We start from the raw sequence: 15,840 nt of genomic DNA on the forward strand, positions 1-15,840 counted from the left end.
TGAGACTTAACATTTAATTCCATACTTGTTATTAGCTATTTGGTATTCTTTCCCCCCAGTTCTAAGCTGCTGCTTTCTGCTGAAAACTCAAAAATCTGTGTGTGAGCCTTTCTCTGTCTCCCCCTCCTCCTCCCTCCCTTCTGAGACAGTCTCTGGCAGGCTTTATGTGCAACATTGTTGTTTCTTTGTAATGCTGGGAGGATTCATCTGAGGTCAAGCTGCTAATGAACTCACTGTGATTAACTCTCCCGGCATTACAAAGAAGCTACAATGTTGCAGATACAGCCAGTCGGGGGCTTGTTTACATCAGCTGTCTTCTAAGGGAAGGGGAAGGCAGGCTTACACACACATTTGTGTTTTCAGCAGAAAGCAGCAGCTGAGAACTGGGGGAAGAAGACTGAATAGATAATAACAAGTATGAAAAGTTGCGTTTGAGTAGAATACACCTTTAGGAGCGCTCCTCATAAATTATTACATAAACAGAATGGTAACTTGTGCGTATACACATACCTAGAAAGTATACCTTCAGAAAGTATTATCACATTTTAGATTAAGATTTTCTTGTAATCTATTGGCACTTGATATATATCTGCAATGCATCCTACATTCACAAATTGAACACATATGGGGGGAGATTTATCAAACATGGTGTTAAGTGAAATTGGCCAAGTTGCCCCTAGCAAACAATCAGATTCCACCTTTCATTCCTCACAGACTCTTTGGAAAATGAAAGGTGGAATCTGATTGGTTGCTAGGGGCAACTGAGCCAGTCTCACTTTATACCATGTTTGATAAATCTCACCCATTGTATGTGTACCAGACATAAGTCAAGCTTGAGCATTTGGAATTCGACTCTGTGGCTGAAGAAGTTGGATGATGCCCTAGGGAATCCTAGAAAAACTGATACAGCCATATCTATCAAGACAAAGAAAATGGGTGGGCACCACCGATAGGAAAGAAAAATAAAGAGGTGCAAATACCCTCAAGGCATTCTAGCAAAGGACATACACGAGAAAGAAAAAAGTTGCATACCCATACTCCGTCATTCTGTCTCTCGTAGCCAGGACCCCCACTTAAAGTTTTGTCGGTCCCATAGGCTCCATTCTATGGTCAGGCGGATTCCATCATCCGCCCAAGTAAGTGACATGTCAATTCTTTGGGTAGACGGCAGAATCTGCCTCAGCCTATGGGACGGCCAAATGTTCAAGCCGGAGCGTGCACGGATTTCCGTAGTGTGCAAGGGCCCTTACATGAGAAGATGTCAGCCTGATTTGGCAGATAATCTCTCCGTGTAGTACGGCCTTTAGGCAAATACTCCCCAGGAATGAAAGCATACCGATATGTAGATGAACAATCCGTCTTGCATTCCATAGGGCATGTGACATTTTTAAGCTGTCTAGAAAAGAGGCTCTGAATGAAAACTAAGCCCCTCATTGTGAGTATCTTAGCCCTTCTGTTGGGCTTTGTTTAGCTAACAAGCTTTACTGGGGGAGAGAACCACCGCTAGAATCCTTTCATTTATGCAAGAAGTTTAATGCTCAAGCAACTCCTGGGATAATGGGACAGCACCTTGTGTAGCAGTCACTACGTTGATGGTTTACAATGGACAAGACACCAGAGGTTTTGTCATCACCACCGACTGGAACGGTGTCCATCAATGATTCCGATGCCCCCACAGAAGTCCATTCTGTCTTCTCCCAGCAGGAGCACAATATCGTTGCAGCTTATCTTATTACAGCAGGTACCCAATTAGTATTCCCCTTATGTCTATACTATGGAATCCATTGTGTCGGATCCTTGTGGGGCCCTTTATACATTGCATGCGTGTACACTTGCACATCTTTTGTTCATGTTAATTGTTCTTGATTTGTTATATACTTTTCATATGCATTTGAATTTCCCTGGAATTAACACTTTGTTAATTTTTCTGTCGATTCTTAATAGCCAGGTATAGACAGTGGAGAAACACTCCTCTGATAGTGTGTACCCTCTCTCCTGAGCTGGTTCCCATCTTATGTTTGGCAACTAAGAGTACTATTACTATCGACAAACAAACTCAAACGACCTCTATGGCGAACGACCGGAAATCGTTCACCCAATTACACAAAAAGATGATCGTTACTTATGATCGTTATTGCATTCGTCCTGTGGTCGCCACTGTGTTCTGTGTAATAACACCCTAAGACTGCCTTTAGATGAGTATAACAGTGTTATCTTTTTGTGTCCATTACTGAAGTACTAATCTGACCGGGTTTTAGTTTTGTCCTGTGAAAAATCTTCCAGATTATGGGTGGGTTGAGACTACGGAATCCGCACGGATAAATTTCGTCGAATTCCGTCGCTAGTATACGCTCACGACCGCGCACCTTTCAGCCGGCTCCGTAGACACCATTCTATGGGTGGGCTGATTAAGCATTCTGCCGAAAGAATTAACGTGTCAATGTGGAATCCGCCCGGCCATAGAATGGTGTCTATGGAAAGTCGTGTGGCCGTAAGTCCGCGCTAGTGACGGAATCCGGCGCAATTTTTCCCCCTCGACATGACAGCACCAACCAGAGAGAGGGACCCCCCCTCCCCAGGGACAGGAACCTGAAGAGATAAAAGAGCAGGCCCTCCTCTTCCTCCTCAGTGGTTTCCTGTCCCTGCGGGAAGCCTGAAGGAGTAGGAGACCGGAGCTCCCTCTATTCCCTGGGGCTGTAAGCTGAGGGGGATGCTCTAGAGGCCGTAGTTCGGCCTAAGTCCTACTCACCCCGGAGACTGAGGAGACATCGGGATCGGTTCCCAGTCAGGCCGGACGCAGTATCGGAGCTCCGGGGAAGCGCTGTGGCGCGCCGGAGGATCCGGAGGATTGAGGCCTAGTGTCGGAACTTCCGGAAGTGACGCGCGGTGACGCGTCTGGAAGTTCCGGAAGCCGCGTCACACGCCGGAAGAGCGCCGGATGCCGGAGGCTCTTCAGTGAGGAGCGCTCGTGGTGTCATAAAGGCGAGAGTGTGGCGCAGGCAGTTGGGGGTGAGAAGGCCGGTCACGAGACGCAGCGATGAGTGAAAGAAAGGAATCGGAACGGACGGCAGAAAAACCCAGGGTACCAGGGGGCTGAGGGTCACTCGGAGGTAAGACAAAAAATCTCTCAGGGAGCTGACAATATGGTGTTTTCTTAGGAAGAGGAGGTTAAGAGGTCCTCAAAATCTACTAAGAAAGAATGTAGGATCTGTAAAGTCAGGTTACCGGCTGATTTGGATCGTCCTACATGTGACTCCTGTGTGAGCAAGATGGTGTCAGCAGAAGTCCCTAATATGTCTACCTTGCTAGCATCCATGAAGTGAGTGATTCCTCTGTTGTTGCCCAGTATATTGCTGGTGAAAAGTCAGCACATAGCTAAGGCGTTTTTTGTGTTTTTCCTATTTTTAGGGAGTTGATTAAAACGGAAATCCAGAACTCTCTAAAAGTAGTCCCACCTGTGGCAGCCCCTCTGGTTGTGGAGGCTGCGGGCCCCTCGCATGCAGGTGCGGGTTATTCCGATCAGGAGACGGATGGGGCAGAAAATAATGCCTCTGAAATAGAGGAAGCTAATGTGCCAGAGGAAGATGCTGGAGGGAAGCCATTGTGCCCCTTAGAGGATGTGGACTTTTTAGTTAAAGAGGTCCGAGCTACTATGCAGCTGGAGGAACAAGTAGCGCCTAAGTCAATCCAAGATATCATGTTTGGGGGGCTAGAGGAGAAAAAGAAAGTAGTCTTTCCAGTCCACAGAAGCATATCAGCCCTTATTAAGAGGGAATGGTCCAAGCCTGATAGAAAGGGGTTTGTGCCCAGAGCGGTAAAAAGGAAATACCCTTTTAACGACTCAGAAAATCCAGGGTGGGTCCATCCCCCAAAAATAGATGTGGCCATTGCCAAAGTCTCAAAGAAGGGAACTCTCCCGTTTGAAGATCTGGGCACCTTGAAGGACCCAATGGACAAAAAAGCGGAGGGGTTCTTAAAGAGAGCTTGGGAAGCCACAACAGAGTCCTTTAAGCCGAGTGTAGCAAGCACTTGTGTAGCTAGGGCTATGTTATTATGGTTGGCACAGATGGAGGAAGGGCTGCAGTCTGGCGAGTCTAGAGAAAATCTGTTAGCATCCTTGCCCAGGCTAAAAAAATCAGCATCCTTTTTAGCGGATGCGTCTGCGGATGCCTTGCGGTTTTCCGCAAGATCCGCAGCCCTATCCAATTCAGCCAGGAGGGCCATATGGTTAAAGAATTGGGCCGGAGATGCGGTGGCCAAGACAAAATTATGTAACATTCCCTGTGAGGGAAATACATTATTTGGTTCGGTTCTAGAAGATTTATTAGAAAAAGCAGGGGACAAGAAGAAAGGTTTTCCCTCTACTGATCAACCAGGAAGGTTCCAGTCCTTTCGGGTACAAGGAAGGGGAAACTTCCGGGGTCGAGCTGCAGATAGATCAAGAGGAAGAGGGGCATCCAGAGCTAAGGGATACCTCTTCAACCAGAAATCAGACATGGGGAAGAAGCCAGCCGGCCAATAATTCAGAGCAAGTAGGAGGCAGATTGAAGTTTTTTTTTAGTGAATGGGAAAAGATCTGCGGTAGCAGTTGGGTTCTCAGTTATATTAGAGAAGGGGTTAGTTTTGATTTTGTATCATTACCCCCTACCCGGTTTTTGGTGACAAGAAGTCACATGGGAGAAATAGGTCAGAAGACCTTAGAGGGGGAAGTTATTTCTTTGATAAATAAAAATGTCCTGGTACCAGTGCCAGAGGCTGAAAGGTGTCATGGCTTCTACTCTAGCCTTTTTTTGATCCAGAAACCGGATGGCTCCTATAGAGTTATCATTAATTTAAAACCATTAAATAAGTATCTAAGATACCAAAAATTTAAGATGGAGACGGTCAAGTCTACGGTTAATTTACTTAGCAAAGATTGTTTTATGGCATCTATTGACTTAAAGGATGCCTACTTGCATGTCCCTATACACTCACAATTTCAGAAGTACCTACGTATTGCTATATGTATAAATGGTTCTTTGTTTCACCTTCAGTTCCAGACTCTTCCCTTCGGCATAGCGATAGCGCCCAGGGTGTTCACCAAAATCGTGGCAGAGATGGCAGCGCATGTCAGGGAAGGGCCAGGTCTGTTCATCCCTTATTTAGACGATTTTTTGTTGGTGGCTGAATCAGCAGAGTTATTACAGTCACTAGTAGATAGAACTTTAGCCATCCTAGGTAGGCTGGGATGGATTGTAAATTATGAAAAATCTTTTTTGTCTCCAGCGCAAAGGAAAAAGTTTCTGGGGATCGTTTTAGATTCTTCTGTTCAAAGGTCTTTTCTGCCAGAAGAAAAGATCCAGAAAATACAATCCACAGTGTCGCTGGCAGTAAGAAATCCCAGGCTCACAATCAGAAGGGGTATGTCCTTGCTGGGGTTATTTACGGCAGCTATTCCAGCAGTCCCATGGGCACAGACACACTCCAGGCCCCTTCAGACATACCTCCTAGATCTTTGGGACGGATCCCCGGGAGGGCTGGATAGATCCATAGTGTTGACAAAGGAGGTTGTGAAAAGTTTATCCTGGTGGTTGAAGACAGAGCATCTTTCAGTGGGGTTATCCTGGGTCAGGAAATGTCCTTTAGTCATCACTACAGATGCCAGCCCCTCAGGTTGGGGAGCCCACTTAGGTAGTTTGGATTTTCAGGGATCATGGGATAGTTCCTTTGAGGAAAGATCATCAAATTTTAGAGAGTTGGCAGCAATCAGTGAGGCTCTTAAGAGGTCAGAGGAGTATATTAAGAACTCAAATATTAATGTGCTTACAGACAACTCCACAGCGGTTGCCATAATAAACAGGCAGGGTACCACAAGAAGTAAGAGTTTATTGAATCTGTCTTATAAAATTTTTGCCTTTGCAGAATTAAATCTCCTAAGCCTCTCGGCTGTCCATCTAAAGGGATCGCAAAACATAAGGGCGGACTACTTAAGCAGAAATCGTTTAAAACAGGGAGAATGGAAGTTGAGCCGACAAATCTTCCAAAAGATTGTGCGTCTGTGGGGAAGTCCGGAGGTGGATTTATTCGCAACCAGGGAGAATCGGCAGATAGATCGGTTCTACTCACTGTCCCCCATGGACAAGCCGATGGCGGTGGACGCCCTGTCACAGACATGGGGGTGGGATCTAGCGTATGCCTTCCCGCCAATAGCCATTCTCCCAAGGGTGTTAAGGAAAATCAGACAGGATCAAGCGAGAGTCATTCTGATCGCCCCGTTTTGGCCTCGCAGGGCCTGGTTCTCAGCCCTCAGAGATTTGTCAATTGCGGATCCGTGGGTGCTGCCAGAACTACCAGACCTACTATCTCAGGGCCCGATTCTGCATCCACAAGCACAACATCTACACTTGACGGCTTGGCTCTTGAGAGGATGATTCTTAAGAGCAAGGGGTTATCAGATTCGGTAATTTCTACCTTGCAGCTGAGCAGAAAGCCGATTACCTGCAAAATTTATTTCAGAATCTGGAAAACTTTCTTTAATTTTGTGGGAACAAGACAGTTAGATTTTAGTAGTCCAAATATAGCAAAGATTCTTGATTTCTTACAGAAAGGGTTGGAGAAGGGGTTAAAACCAGCAACCCTGAAAGTACAGGTGTCTGCGCTAGGGGCATTGTATGATCAACAGCTAGCCAGACATCCTTGGATTATGCGTTTTTTTAGAGCTTTAGTAAAAATATGTCCCAGGGTAGTGAATAAAACTCCTCCATGGGACCTAAATGTGGTCCTAAATGCCTTAATTAAAGGGCCCTTCGAGCCATTGACGGAAGCTTCCCTTAAGATTTTAACGTGGAAAACAGCCTTGCTTGTGGCAATTACTTCAGGCAGAAGGGTTTGTGAGATAGTCCACTTGTCTAGTTCAGAACCTTACACAAGAATACTTTCAGATAGAATTATCTTTAAACCAGACCCCTCTTTTTTACCGAAGGTAGTCTCTAATTTCCACCAAACACAAGAAATAGTCCTCCCATCCTTCTGTGATAATCCCAGGAATGATAGGGAAAAAGAATTTCACTTGCTGGATGTAAGGAGGACAGTGATTAAGTACTTAGAAATAACAAAGCAGTTTAGAAAGACAAATTCCCTGTTTATACAGTTTGCGGGTCCTAATAGGGGTGATAAGGTGTCTAGGGGGACCCTAGCTAGGTGGATTAGGCAGGCTGTATGTTTGTGTTACTCGTCTTCTGGTCTGTCTCCTCCTCTCTCTGTAAAGGCCCACTCTACTCGGGCAGTGGCCACCTCCTGGGCCGAAAGGGGAGACGCCTCGCTAGATCAAATTTGCAAGGCGGCAGTATGGTCGTCACCACACACTTTTTTTCGTCACTATCGGTTAGATCTTTCTTCTGCCTCGGAGCTTGCTTTTGGGAGAAAGGTGTTACAAGCGGTGGTCCCTCCCTAAAATTCCATCTCTGGTATTCTCTCTGGTTGGTGCTGTCATGTCGAGGGGGAAAACGGAAATTACTTACGGTAATGATGTTTCCCGGAGTACATGACCGCACCATGGTATAACCCACCCTTTTCTTTTCTTTTCTTTTCTGTTCGGCTTCTGTTGGCACTAGGGTGTTCACAGGGTGTTAATGTCGGAATTGGTGATAGGGGTACGGTTATAAGAGGTTGTTGTAACTAATAATTCAGGCTCTCTTTGGTCTCGGAAATTCACTGAGGAGGAAGAGGAGGGCCTGCTCTTTTATCTCTTCAGGTTCCTGTCCCTGGGGAGGCGGGGTCCCTCTCTCTGGTTGGTGCTGTCATGTACTCCGGGAAACATCATTACCGTAAGTAATTTCCGTTATCCGAGCGGATTCCGTAGTCTGAAGTCAGTTACATAGGGCGTGTGAGTAGGATCTTACCTCTCCCCGTGCCCGCAGGGAACGGCAGGACCAGCCTCAGGACCCCCACCTGGCACTGGGATTTCCAATACTGCACACGTCACAACCCGGCTGGTGGACTCCTCATTCATCTAGTGACTGTGATGGGACACCGCGCCAGTCACTGATTGGCTGAGCGCTCAGTCCGTCAGCAGGGACAGACCTTTTCCCGTTGTGACGTCATCCCAACTTGGAAAGGAAAAAAGGCCTTCTGGCGGGAGGCTGGAGGCCAGTCCTGACGCTTACCGGGCACAGGGAGAGGTAAGTTAATACTTATAATCAAATTTGCCCCTGAGGCCTGCCAGACTTTAAAAAGGGCTGAACTTCTCCTTTAAAAAAAAAGGCCAGACTTCTCCTTTAAAAAGAAACTATTTTGAGCCCTGAAAAAGACACCTGTTGAATAAGAGGCCAATTTCATTTACTACAACTGTGTCTGTTCTGAGAAATAAGCATATCCTAACATCCCTGCCTATCTCCATTACCTGCAGTTGAGACATGCAGTTCATGCTCAATTTGGAGGGCTTATTGTCTCTCTGGAGTTTTCAAAGTCTGAGTTGCTTCTGGGGGCTGCAGAACTGCCTAAACCACTGCCGCAATCATATCAACTACTTCAGTTTGTAATTGACTCCCCTTTTGATCGAGCATACGGGGTAGGGAGGGTTGACATCCCATCTCTATCGTCAGACCACTAGAAAGAGGTGGATGGTACTTTCTACCCCACAGTGGTTAGTTCACGTGATTTGCTTATACAAATGTGTTTTCTTTTAAGGTTATACTACACTCCGGAGCGTCTCTGCAAAATGGGGGTATTAACGTCCAATACCTGCTTTAGGTGTCAGGCCGCAGTTGGCTCCTTTATGCATTCTGTGTGGGAATGCCCTAGGGTGTCCCCATTTTGGAGAGAGGTCCTGGAATCCCTAGCACAACACTTCCAATTTCCACTAATCTTTACTGCTGAAATTTGTCTCCTGGGAATTATAAATGACGTAATTCAGAACCGTTACTACCATATGTCCATAAGGTACTTTTGTTCTGTGCCCGGAAAATTGTTGTTATGGCATGGAAAAGCCCAGACACACCATCACTTGCTTATTGGATACAGTTTGTAAACAAATATGTTCCTTAATTCCAATCACTATATGAAAGCAGGAAATGCCCCCAAAAATTTAAAAAGATCTGGATCCATTGGTTGCTGTCGGATGCAACCCCTGTGTAGAGACCATCCGTATGTTGGAGGTTTTGGGAGGTGTGGCAGGGGGAGTGGTTGCCCGGTATGTATGGAAGTATGAATGTGTCGGGTGCATGCTGTTGGTGTCTATGTTATGTTTGTCGTTCTTGTTGATGGTTGGATATTTGTTTGCTACCACTGATCTTCCTCAGGTAGTCACATCTCACCCTGTTTTTCGGTGACACTTACTACTGTCCTGTGTGCTTAGATGGAGTTGCTTCTGTATTGTGTATTACGGCCATTTCTCTCTGGTTTTACCAGCAGGTGTTTTGCTTTCTTGTAAGTGCAAAATGTTAAATCATGTTTATCATGAAAAAGCAGTTTGAAGCTCTCCCCCTGTCTTCATGGTTTTCTATGGGGAGAGGAGGGGTGGAGGGAGATGAGGCACCAAAACAGGACAACAAAGAGTTAATTTACAGCTACATCATTGGTAATCTCCTCTGAAGTCAGCACTGACCTCTCTGACCGGCTTTCACACAGGTCCCACTGTGTAATCCTTTGTTCTCTGCTCTCTGCTGCCGACTAATGTCCCCCCCACCCCTCTCCATAGGTTACACAGGGCTCGACTGATGTAAAAGAGTGGAGATTTTACTGATAATGAGCAGTGAATGAGAGAGAGGAGGGAGGAGGGGGGGGACCTGGGGAAAGTCTTTTTGAATACAGATAATGGAATATTTGCCTAATAAACCAAATTACAAAGTTTCTTAAAATCGCCCGGACTATTGATTTCTGGAGAGAAAAAAAACAAAAAAAAAAACGACAGTGACACTTTAAGATAAAAAGAAACCCATAGTATTCCAGTATTCTCAAAAGGATATTCAGTAGCTTTTTTTTATATTTTGTAACCTCTCAGGTTGTATCTTCTCTCCCAGGTGTAGTGAGCATTTTAAGCAACATTATCGTATTGGGAATCTTTGTTAAATACAAGGAGCTTCGTACGGCAACTAATGCCATCATCATCAACCTGGCATTCACAGATATAGGAGTCAGCGGGATTGGTTATCCTATGTCTGCAGCCTCGGATTTGCATGGAAGTTGGAAATTCGGAAATGTCGGATGTCAGGTATAAATACTATTCTAATACTGTTGATCCTAGAAGGTATTTCTACTATTTAGGGCACAGATAGGAAACCTTGGGCCCTCCAGCTGCTGCAAAACTACAACTCCCATCATGCCTGGACAGCCAAAGCTTCGCTTTGGCTGTCCAGGCATGATGAGAATTGTAGTTTTGCAACAGCTGGAGGGCCCAAGGTTTCCCATCCCTGCTTTAGGGAGTGAGATTTTTCACTCACATTAATATGTGTGGGGTTCCAATTTATATTATTTACTGGTCTTTGTAGGCTTATATTGCACATTTGGAGACTATGGGGGAGATTGGTCATACATAGTGTAAAGTAAAACTGGCTCAGTTGCCCCTAGCAACCAATCTGATTCCACCTTTCATTTTCCAAAGAGTCTGTGAGGAATGAAAGGTGGAATCTGATTGGTTGTTAGGGGCAACTAAGCCAGGTTCACTTTACACCATGTTTGATAAATCTCCCCCTATGTTTCGTGGATATGGCTCGCCATTTTATTCTATTCAATGAGTTACCTATCTACCATGGCTTCTAACTGCAGATGACTATGGAAATGTTATCGGTACTCATCTGTTGTAGTTTTATAACTGACCACTAGAGGGCACTGCTATACAGATCTAGCTGTAAGAACACCATATGCTTTGGAATAATCCTCCTATGTTTGTATATCCCACCCATTCATAAAAGTGCAAATTAAGAATTCCTGATTTTCTCCCTTGAAATGATTATATCTGTATTTTCTTATTTTTTTGGAAACCCGACAAACTTAATGTCTATTTGATAACGGGAGCGCTAAATCCTTATCAATACTCACTTTTAGATCTATGCTGGCTTGAACATTTTCTTTGGCATGGCAAGTATTGGACTTCTGACGGTGGTTGCCATTGATCGCTACCTGACTATCTGCCGACCTGACATCGGTAATTTTATTAAGATAACATATACTGTAGACAACATTTTGTTTCTACTCTCACCTCTTCTGAAAAAAAAAGTGCTGTTATTTGGCATCCATTGCAGTCACATGGGGAAATATGTTTTGAATTGCAAATCATGATTGCTGTAGAAATGTATGAGCCAAAAATACAGGTTGGTCCCAGCAAGTGCCAGAGATTTCTAAATAATTTCTATTAAAAAATCTCAAGCATTCCAGTTCTTATAAGCTGCTGTATGTCCTGCAGGAAGGGGTGTATTCTTTCCAGTCTGACACAGTGCTCTCTGCTGCCACCTCTGTCCGTGTCAGGAACTGTCCAGAGAAGCAGCAAATCCTCATAGAAAACCTCTTCTGCTCTCCAGACTGGAAAAAATATTACTGTACTTCCTGCAGGACATAAAGCAACTGATAAGTACTGGAAGACTTAGGATTTTGTAATAAAAGTAAATTACTTTCTCTGGCACTTTCTGGCACCCCATTAAAAGCTATGGGCATGCTACTTTATATGTTGTATGTACTGACAGTACATGGTGTAAAGTGAAACGGGCTCAGTTGCCCCTAGCAACCAATCAGATTCCACCTTTCATTCCTCACAGACTCTTTGGAAAATGAAAGGTGGAATCTGATTGGTTGCTAGGGGCAACTGAGCCAGTTTTACTTTACACCCACCATGTTTGATAAATCTCCCCCATAGAGTTGTCCACCGCTGTTATAATATAGATTATCTCTCTGCAGGAAGAAGAATAACAAGCTGTCACTATACAGCCATGATTCTGTCTGCCTGGATCAATGCCGTCTTCTGGTCCGTAATGCCTATTGTCGGCTGGTCAAGTTACGCCCCAGACCCAACCGGAGCAACATGTACTATTAACTGGAGGAAGAATGATGCGTAAGAAATACCGAACTACTTTGCTCTCACGCCAAATCCATTGAAGCAGACATATTAATATTTCTGTAGGGATTTAGCAGAAAGATATAGATTGCTTATTTCACACAGCGTTTGCTACATTTATTTTATAAAATACGTTGTTAAAGGGTTAGTTCAGCAAAGAAAAAAAAAAAATCTTTTAAACAAACTGGTGCCAGAAAGTGCCAGATATTTGTAATTTACTTCTATTACAAAATCTCACATCTTTCCATACTTATCAGCTGCTGTATGTCCTGCAGGAAGGGGTGTATTCTCTCCAGTCCGACACAGTGCTCTCTGCTGCCACCTCTGTCTGTGTCAGAAACTGTCCAGAGCAAGAGAGGATTTTCTACTGCTCTGGACAGTTCCTGACATGGACAGAGGTGGCAGCAGAGAGCACTGTGTCAGACTGGAGAGAATACACCACTTTCTGCAGGACATACAGCAGCTGATAAGTACTGGAAGACTGGAGAGTAAATTTAAAATTTCTGGCACTTTCTGGCACCAGTTGATATATATACATGCTCGAGAAAGGCGTTGGAGACAGCAGAAACGCCGCACCAGACTCATTTTGCTGTGTTGCACTGTTATACTGTTTTTGAAAATGGAATAAATCACTTTGTTTGAGCTTCAAGACACGCTGTGAGGAATTCCTTGCTATATAATATATATATATATATATATATATATATATATATATATATATATATATATAAAATTTATATTATTCTGTTTTTTGGCGCTCATGCTCTGGCCCCCACTTGTTGCACATATTACATATGTTCAAAAACTTTATACTCATTTAATGTATAATACACTGCAGACTTATATATTTTAATATTGTTCGTTCTCTTGCAGGTCATTTGTATCCTACACGATGACTGTAGTTGCGGTAAATTTTATTGTGCCACTGATAGTGATGTTTTACTGTTACTACAATGTGTCCCGCACAATGAAGGGATATGACAGCAGAAACAGCCTTGGAGGTGGTAATGTGGACTGGTCTGATCAGGCTGATGTTACAAAGGTAAGGGGAATGTGACATATGGGATATTACAGAAGGATTTCTAGATTACTGTAGAATTCTAGTACTATAGATTATTAGGCGCCTACACTTTATCAGACTGATAGAAATAATAAACGGGTACTCTGGTGAAAATCTTTTTCTTTCAAATCAACTGGTTTCAGAAAGTTATATAGATTTGTAATTTACTTCTATTAAAAAATCTAAAGTCTTCCCATACGTATCAGCTGCTGTATGTCCTACAGGAAGGGGTGTATTCTTCCCAGTCTGACATAGTGCTCTCTACTGCCACTTCTGTCCAAGACAGGAACTTGGACAATTCCTGACATTTAAAGAGGTGGCAGCAGAGAGCACTGTCTCAGACTTAAAAGAAAACATAATTTCCTGCAGGACATACAGCAGCTGATAAGTATGGGAAGAGAATATAGTTTTAATTGTTGGCACCTTTTTCCTCCAGATGTCTGTAGTGATGATCCTGATGTTTCTGCTAGCCTGGTCTCCATATTCCATTGTCTGCCTATGGTCATCTTTTGGGGATCCTAAACAAATTTCGCCAGCTATGGCTATCATAGCGCCTCTCTTTGCCAAGTCTTCAACGTTCTACAATCCTTGCATCTACGTCATTGCAAATAAGAAGTAAGTTTTGCCTTCTTTTTCTCATTTTTTATTCTTACATGCTAATATATATTTCTTTTGGGTCTGTTCAAGGTCAAATCATTCATTCAATGTACAGTATATATAGGGAAATAATCCCTATGTATATCTCCAGTGGAATGCTGCAGATGTATACTACTGCTCTTCATGCACAGACTATTATTGTTAAAGTGTACCTGTTGTTATAACTTTCAAAATCTAAACAGTAGATGTGATATGAAGCAAGTTTGCTATTTACATTCATTACATTTTTTTTGTTATCATGCTGTAAAACAAAGCTGTACTTACCAGAAATCCAGGTCCAGTCTCCTGCAGGCACCTATATTACAGCTATACTTACCAGAAATCCAGGTCCAGTCTCCTGCAGGCACCTATATTACAGCTATACTTACCAGAAATCCAGGTCCAGTCTCCTGCAGGCACCTATATAACAGCTATACTTACCAGAAATCCAGGTCCAGTCTCCTAAAGGCAGATTTTCTGACTGTGCGGGCCCGCCAGCACCCAGTGTGACAATGCCCCTCCTTTCTGTGACACAGCTTCATCAGAATCAATGGAGCCGTGTCACAGAGGGGAGATCGTCACACTGGTGGCCGGTAGTGCTCTGCGCCGGTGCTCGTGAATAGACCAGCGCCGTGTGGGGGAAGCGGTGTGTGTGGGGGGGGGGTTGGTTATTCAAGAAAAAAGATTCATGTCATCGGCATCTCTGCGCTGTTACCGGTCTTTTGATGTAAAAAAACACAAAGCGATGTAGCTAGTGATACATTCCCTTTAAAAAGGACAGTATTGAAAACTGCACTTTTTTATACAGTGGGAAGACAAAAAATTACACTTTTTAGACTTGCTTTATATAAGTCCCTGGAGAATTTGTTTAAAAGACACACTGAACTTACTCACTGTAATAATATAATATCAAATGCAGATACAAATGCGTTTGTGAACATCCTTTACTTTGTGAAATGACCCCATGACCTCAGACCTTGCAAGTAAACATAGGTTAAGCTGCTTAACTAAAATTTGTCCATATGTTGATCAAGAGAATATGGAAGACATCGGTCTTACACTATATATATATATATATATATATATATATATATATATATATATATATATAATATTTCTACCCTTTTTTTCAGGTTTAGGAGAGCAATCCTTTCTATGGTGCAGTGTAAGTCACGCCAAGAGGTGACTCTAGACAGCAACTTTCCGATGAGTGTCTCCCAAAATACGCTGACAACATAAATCCGCCTAATCCTTATTGTATGTGGACAATGATAATTTTTATTTTTAGAGATTTTGTTTTTAAAAGATTGCACAAACTCCATTCCATTATCATTCCATTCATTCATTTCCAATAAAATGGTTCCAACAATAAGTACATGGTAATAGTCTTTATTTGAAGGGGTTGTTTCAACCAATCAGTGACTGATGTGATAGATTGCTGTGGCCTCTGATTGATTTAACAGGAAATGTGGGAATTTTCACTGTAAAATCACGTCACATCCAATCCTGACAACATGCCACAGCACACAGTTATGTCCTTTGTTATGCACTGTCAAATATGTGAGGAAAATTTAGATTGCTTTAATATAATTCTATACATAGTAGGTCACAGTTAACAACTCAAACAACTTTGCAGAAATCAATAGTTTATTTTTAATGGAAATCCGTCTACAGCAGAGTGAAATGGGTTTGCGCTGCCCTTGGAAACTTATGGAGGGGGATGAACTAAGAAACAGCCTGTGCAATTAGCAGACTTTCTGGCCAGAGAAAACGCTGGATTCACATGTTACACTGCTCAGTGCTAATCTAACAACTTCTGAAGGTTTTCTACAGGGATGTAGGATTGCAGGATGTTGTTTTTAGTGTGTATATAGTGTATAGGAGGCAGCAAAGTCTTAATCTACAGTGCAGCTGGACCTATGGAAAGCAGACACAGGGATGCAGTTTGTAGGGTGGTAAACAGCTGGACAAATGGCGTATCCAACAGATGTCAGGATACAGAATACAGGGTCAATTTTTATTTGCTAAATATTTATTCAAAATTTTTTTCATATTTTTCACAATACAGAAAAAGAGAACAAACTATTTTAAAGCGAATGTACATCGTCTATTTTGCTTG

General features: G+C 43.3%; 1 protein-coding gene across 1 annotated transcript; it reads left to right on the top strand.

Moving 5' to 3' along the window:
* Positions 1-1,554: 1,554 nt before the first annotated feature.
* Positions 1,555-15,036, top strand: RRH (retinal pigment epithelium-derived rhodopsin homolog). Its single transcript, XM_069978508.1, has 7 exons — positions 1,555-1,741; positions 9,999-10,189; positions 11,023-11,122; positions 11,869-12,022; positions 12,899-13,067; positions 13,522-13,700; positions 14,855-15,036. Exons 1-7 carry the CDS (start codon positions 1,603-1,605, stop codon positions 14,958-14,960), a joined length of 1,038 nt encoding a protein of 345 aa, XP_069834609.1. The 5' UTR covers positions 1,555-1,602; the 3' UTR covers positions 14,961-15,036.
* The last annotated feature ends 804 nt before the right edge of the window (positions 15,037-15,840 follow it).

The sequence above is a fragment of the Dendropsophus ebraccatus genome, chromosome 7 (assembly GCF_027789765.1).
Source record: "Dendropsophus ebraccatus isolate aDenEbr1 chromosome 7, aDenEbr1.pat, whole genome shotgun sequence".
Classification (NCBI taxonomy): Eukaryota; Metazoa; Chordata; class Amphibia; order Anura; family Hylidae; genus Dendropsophus; species Dendropsophus ebraccatus.